The sequence below is a fragment of the Ursus arctos genome, unplaced genomic scaffold, assembly GCF_023065955.2.
Source record: "Ursus arctos isolate Adak ecotype North America unplaced genomic scaffold, UrsArc2.0 scaffold_28, whole genome shotgun sequence".
NCBI classification, from domain to species: domain Eukaryota; kingdom Metazoa; phylum Chordata; class Mammalia; order Carnivora; family Ursidae; genus Ursus; species Ursus arctos.
Window position 1 is genome coordinate 17,224,166 of NW_026622963.1, and position 5,643 is coordinate 17,229,808.

The 5,643-nt window shown below is 56.2% G+C and overlaps 1 protein-coding gene across 1 annotated transcript; it reads left to right on the top strand.

Moving 5' to 3' along the window:
- The first annotated feature begins 650 nt into the window (after window positions 1–650).
- Window positions 651–4,599, top strand: MAGEL2 (MAGE family member L2). Its single transcript, XM_026510312.4, has one exon. The coding sequence runs from the start codon at window positions 651–653 to the stop codon at window positions 4,209–4,211; it is 3,561 nt and encodes a 1,186-aa protein (XP_026366097.1). The 3' UTR covers window positions 4,212–4,599.
- The last annotated feature ends 1,044 nt before the right edge of the window (window positions 4,600–5,643 follow it).

The following is a 5,643-nucleotide window of genomic DNA, read 5'->3' on the forward strand; positions in this document are numbered from 1 at the left end:
TAAATCTCTCTTGCTATGTGCCTCCCACTGTGTCCCTAAGAGAATCAACTACACTAGAGATTTCCCACTTTCCCAGGACAGACTTATATGTCTTATCCATCTCTTTTACATGAAATTATAATAGCTGCCTACTATGATTCTTGAATCGCTCATATACATAGATTCACTTCTTTTATCCGCCGGCTCCGATTTTGCTGTATCTGAGCTCAGACCACACCATCTCCCCCCTCATGGATGCCTTCCATGTTACAGTGGTCTGTTCCTACTCCATACTGCAGAACGGTGATTTCTAAAACATAGATCTGTTCCTGTCACTCCTCTGTGAAAACTCATCCATGGTAAGTCTCACCAGGCTGCATTTGGGGACTGGACAGAGTGAGAAGGGATCTTGTGTCAGCCAGGATTTCTGGTAGACGCCCCTATGCACTATCCACTTGTGGTGGTCGGGGGCGGGGAAGGGGCGGGATTGAGCCCCCTTCCCCCCTCCTCCTTACTGCGGAAAGCTGCAGAGCTAAGGGCACTTACTTCCTATTCACCAGTCAGCAGGGAGGGATCCTCTGATCAGCCACGTAGGCATTCTCTTCTCTCTGGAGGAAAAGGCCCAGCAGCTGTCGGAGGAAAAGGCCCACCAGCTGTCAGAGCAAAGGGACATGTCGCAGCTAAGTAAGAATTTGGGTGATTCGAGTCCCCCGGCCGAGGCCCCTAAGCCTCCGGTCTATAGCCGCCCTACGGTTCTGATGCGGGCCCCGCCCGCCTCCTCTCGGGCTCCGCCAGTCCCCTGGGATCCACCTCCGATTGATTTGCAGGCTTCACTGGCCGCTTGGCAGGCACCTCAGCCTGCTTGGGAGGCCCCACAGGGCCAGCCGCCTACCCCAGTGGCTCCGATGGCCCAACCTCCGGCCCTGGGGGGCCCGATGGTCCAGGCTCCCCCTCTGGGAGGCCCGATGGGCAAGCCTCCGACTCCCGGAGTCTTGATGATCCATCCTCCCCCTCCGGGAGCCCCGATGGCCCAGCCTCCGACTCCGGGAGTCCTGATGATGCATCCTTCAGCTCCCGGAGCCCCGATGGCCCATCCTCCACCCCCGGGGACCCCGATGGCCCATCCTCCCCCTCCGGGGACCCCGATGGCCCATCCTCCCCCTCCGGGGACCCCGATGGCCCATCCTCCCCCTCCGGGGACCCCGATGGTGCATCCTCCCCCTCCGGGGACACCGATGGCGCATCCTCCCCCTCCGGGGACACCGATGGCTCACCCTCCCCCTCCGGGGACACCGATGGCCCATCCTCCCCCTCCGGGGACCCCGATGGCCCAGCCTCCGACTCCGGGAGTCCTGATGGCCCAGCCTCTGACTCCGGGAGTCCTGATGGTCCAGCCTCCTGCTCCGGGAGCCCCGATGGCCCAGCCTCCGCCCCCAGGAGCCTTGATGACCCAGCCTCCGCCTCCAGGAGCCCCGATGGCCAAGCCTCCTGGTCCCGGAGTCCTGATGATTCATCCTCCAGGTTCGAGAGCTCCGATCACCCAGCCTCCAGCTTCAGGAGCCCCGATGGCGCAGCCGGCGGCCCAACCTGCGCAGCCTCTGGCTTCTTGGGCCCCACAGGCTCAGCCTCTGATTCTGCAAATCCAGTCTCAGGTTATAAGGGCTCCTCCGCAGGTTCCCCAGGGCCCGCAGGCCCCGCCGGCACAGCTGGCCACACCCCCGGGCTGGCAGGCCACCTCGCAGGGATGGCAGGCCCCGCCACAGGGCTGGCAAGCCACGCCTCTGGCTTGGCAGGCCACGCAGGTCACCTGGCAGGCTCCGACCATTGCCTGGCAGGCACCACCACCCGTGCGCCAGGGCCCACCACCCATACGCCCTGGCCCACCACCCATCCGACCTGGCCCCCCGCCGGTGCGCCAGGCCCCACCCCCAATTCGCCAGGCACCACCGCTGATACGCCAGGCACCGCCGCCCATCCGGCCTGCCCCACAGGTCCTGGCCACCCCACCACCACTCTGGCAGGCCCTGCCACCTCCGCCGCCACTGCGGCAGGCTCCACAGGCTAGGCTGCCCACCCCGCAGGTGCGGGCAGCTCCACAGGTGCGAGCAGCGCCGCAGGTGCCCACGGCCCCGCCAGCAACGCAGGTGCCCACGGCGCCTCCCGCTGGCCCGCAGGCACCCCAGGCTGTGCTGTCGGCCCCTCTGTCTGCCCCACAGGCTGTGCACTGCCCGCCCATCATCTGGCAGGCCCCCAAAGGCCAAGCCCCAGTGCCACACGAGCTGCCGACGTCGATGGAATTCCAGGAAGTGCAGCAAGCCCAGGCTCTGGCCTGGCAGGCTCCCAAGGCCCCTGGGCAGTTCTGGCAGCCTGTGCCCACCCAGGAGGCCCAGAGGCAGGGCCCACCACTGGTTCAGCTGGAGCAGCCCTTTCAGGGGGTCCCGGCCTCCCAAAAGGCCTTGCAAATCCAGCTATCCACCCAGCAGGCCCAGCCCTCGGGCCCGCAAGCAGAGCTGCCCACCTTGCAACTCCAGCCCTCCTGGCAAGGCCCCCCAGCAGCCTTGCAGGGCCAGCCCGGAGCTCCCTTAGCGGCAGCAAATTTTCCCATGGGCTCCGCTAAATCACTGATGACTCCATCGGGAGAATCCAGGGCCTCTTCAATAGAACGCAGGACCTCTTCAAAGGAACGGAGGACCTCTTCAAAGGAACGGAGGGCCCCTTCGAAGGATCGCATGATCTTTGCTGCCACTTTCTGTGCTCCAAAGGCAGTGTCAGCTGCCCGAGCACACCTGCCGACTGCCTGGAAAAACTTGCCTGCCACATCGGAGACCTTCACTGCCACTTCAAGGGTCTTTCCAACTACCTCCCGGTTCCAGCCTGCCTCTTCTAATGCCTTTCAGGGCCCATCTGCCCCCTCTGAGACCCCGAAGTCACTGCCACTTGCTCTGCAGGATCCATTTGCCTGTGTGGAGGCCCTGCCTGCAGTTCCATGGGTTCCGCAGCCCAATGTGAATGCTTCGAAAGCAGCCCAGGCAGTGCCTACCATCCTAATGGCTACGGCAGCTGCCCCCAAGGCGATGGCCACCACTCAAGAGGCCTCGAAGACGTCTGCTGAGCCACCGCGTCGCTCTGGCAAAGCCACCCGGAAGAAGAAGCATCTGAATACCGAAGAGGACAGCGGTGGCCAAATGCTGGCCCTGCGCGACTGGCAGGCACCAAGACCCTGGGAAAATCTGAACTTGAATGACTGGGAGGTTGAAAACCCTATTCAGGTCCTGGGTGACTGGGAGGGCCCGAGCACCTCCCGTGGCCTGAGCGGCTGGGAGGGCCCGAGCACCTCCCGGATCCTGAGTGGCTGGGAAGGGCCCAGCACAACTTGGGCTCTGAGTGCCTGGGAGGGCCCAAGCACTTCGAGGGCCCTGGGTCTCTGGGAAAGCCCAGGTAGCCCTCAGCCCTTGATTATCTCTGAGTTCACCAATCTCTCTCAGGGATTTGGTGCCACCCAGAATGACCCCAAGTTGGAGACTCAGCCATTGTCTCCCCTGGATGAGAGAGCAAATGCTTTGGTGCAGTTCCTCTTGGTCAAGGACCAAGCCAAGGTGCCCATCAAGCGCTCAGAGATGGTGAAATTCATCATCCGGGAATATAAAGACGAGTGCTTGGATATCATCAACCGTGCCAACAATAAGCTACAGTGCGTCTTCGGTTATCAATTGAAAGAAATTGATCCCGAAAACCACTCTTATATTATCATCAACAAGCTGGGACACCATAAGGGTGAACCAGTGGCATCCTATTTAGACAGGCCCAAGTTAGGCCTCCTGATGGTGGTCCTGAGTCTCATCTTTATGAAAGGCAATTGTGTCAGGGAGGACATGATCTTTAGTTTTCTGTACAGGTTAGGGTTGGATGTCCGAGAGACACATGCTCTCTTCGGAAATACAAAGAAGCTCATCACCGAAGTGTTTGTAAGGCAGAAGTACCTAGAGTACAGGCGAATCCCCTATACTGAGCCAGCAGAATATGAGTTCCTCTGGGGCCCCCGAGCATTCCTCGAAACCAGCAAGATGCTTGTTTTGAGGTTTTTGGCCAAGCTCCATAAGAGAGATCCACGGTGCTGGCCTTTGCAGTACTTTGAAGCGCTGGCAGAGTGTGAGTCTGAAGATCTGGATGAGGATGAGCCTGGATCCGGTGATAATGCCGGTGACCCCACCAGCAGTTCCCCTCCCCGCTAATGTGGTTCCTTCCGCAGATATCTCATTCCTTTGGGTTCCTGGCCAGAGGCCACTGACAGGGTGGGGTGGGGTGGGGGGGCGTTTTGTTTCTGGTGTTTATGTTCCAGTTCTACGTGTGTAAGTTTGGATTTAAATTTGGTTCAACTTGGTATCTGCCAAAGCTTTGTACATTTTCATGTGGTGTTGATTTCGATTGGCTACTGTTCTATTTGGTATTTTGGCATCTGTATTTTTAAGTGAGATCTGTGATTCTCTGTTTTGTGTTATAATTGTTATGTTTTGGTATCAGAGTTGTGCTGGCTTTGTGAAATGAATTGAGAAGCTATCCATCTCATTCTGGTACAGATTATGTAGTATTGAAATAGGCTGTTCTTTGAACATTAAAATGACTCATCAGTAAAAGCTGTCTGCAGAAAAATAAATATCTATATCTATATATATAAATATACTTTCAGCATAACATGAAAGTGTTTGTCTTTATTCTCATTCTTACTCTAGATGACGGGAGCCAAGTTTAACCACATTCTCTGAATACACTTAAACATCCAGATTACTACCAGTGATAGTAGAAACCACGGTGATGAACCTTACTCAAGGACAGTACTACATTCGTCATAATAATGCAGTGATTGTGTGGGGTGGTGAAAACTAAGATTTCTTTAACTCAAGAGTAAAACTTCACAAGTCAGTGAGGTTGAATCGGGAAGATGCTGAATGCCTCATCTGATTTGATCTTCACAATAGTCCTTCAAAGTAGGCATTATTATTCCCATTTTGTAGGTGAGTGTCTCAGGCTCCAATAGCTTAATTAAATGGCACATATCAGTAAATTTGCAGTTTGAAGCAGACGTTTTTCCTTAAGGTTATGTGGGAAAGAAGGGCCATCTCCTTGCAGCACCACAAGTATTTAGGTTTATTAGCTATGTGGATGAAGTGGTCAATGGGGGTATTTGTCAGGCATGTGGCCATGGTGGGTGTCCAGCAGCTCAGGAGATGTGGGTTTCATCAACACACTAATACTGGGATGGAAATGTTCCGTGCAAAATATCTAGGCTTATAAATGGGAAAAGGGAACACCAGGCTCCAATGTGGATTGCAGGTGGTGGTGGAAAGGGAGGGAGATACGCGACTAGTGACATGGAGGTCTAAGGGGAACTTACTGGTTGGGGGGGGGATAAATCTAAACATACAGGGGAAATCAGCTGACAATGTCTGAGGTTACTAAATAACTTAGTCAACCCTTGGGTGCAGGGCTTGGTGTGGGAGGGAAGGCAACCAAATCCACCCGAGTGCTCTGCGGAAAGATACTCACGCACATACCAGAGTAGTATATATAAGTGGACTTTCCTGAATTTATGACTCTCTTTATGTGGACCGGGATCATCTGCACTGCTGCCACCTCTACTGCCCTGTAAGGATCAAGACTCCTACC

Excerpts from the sequence above, each read along its gene's own strand:
- MAGEL2 (XM_026510312.4), top strand. The coding sequence starts at position 651 with ATGTCGCAGCTAAGTAAGAATTTGGGTGATTCGAGTCCCCCGGCCGAG.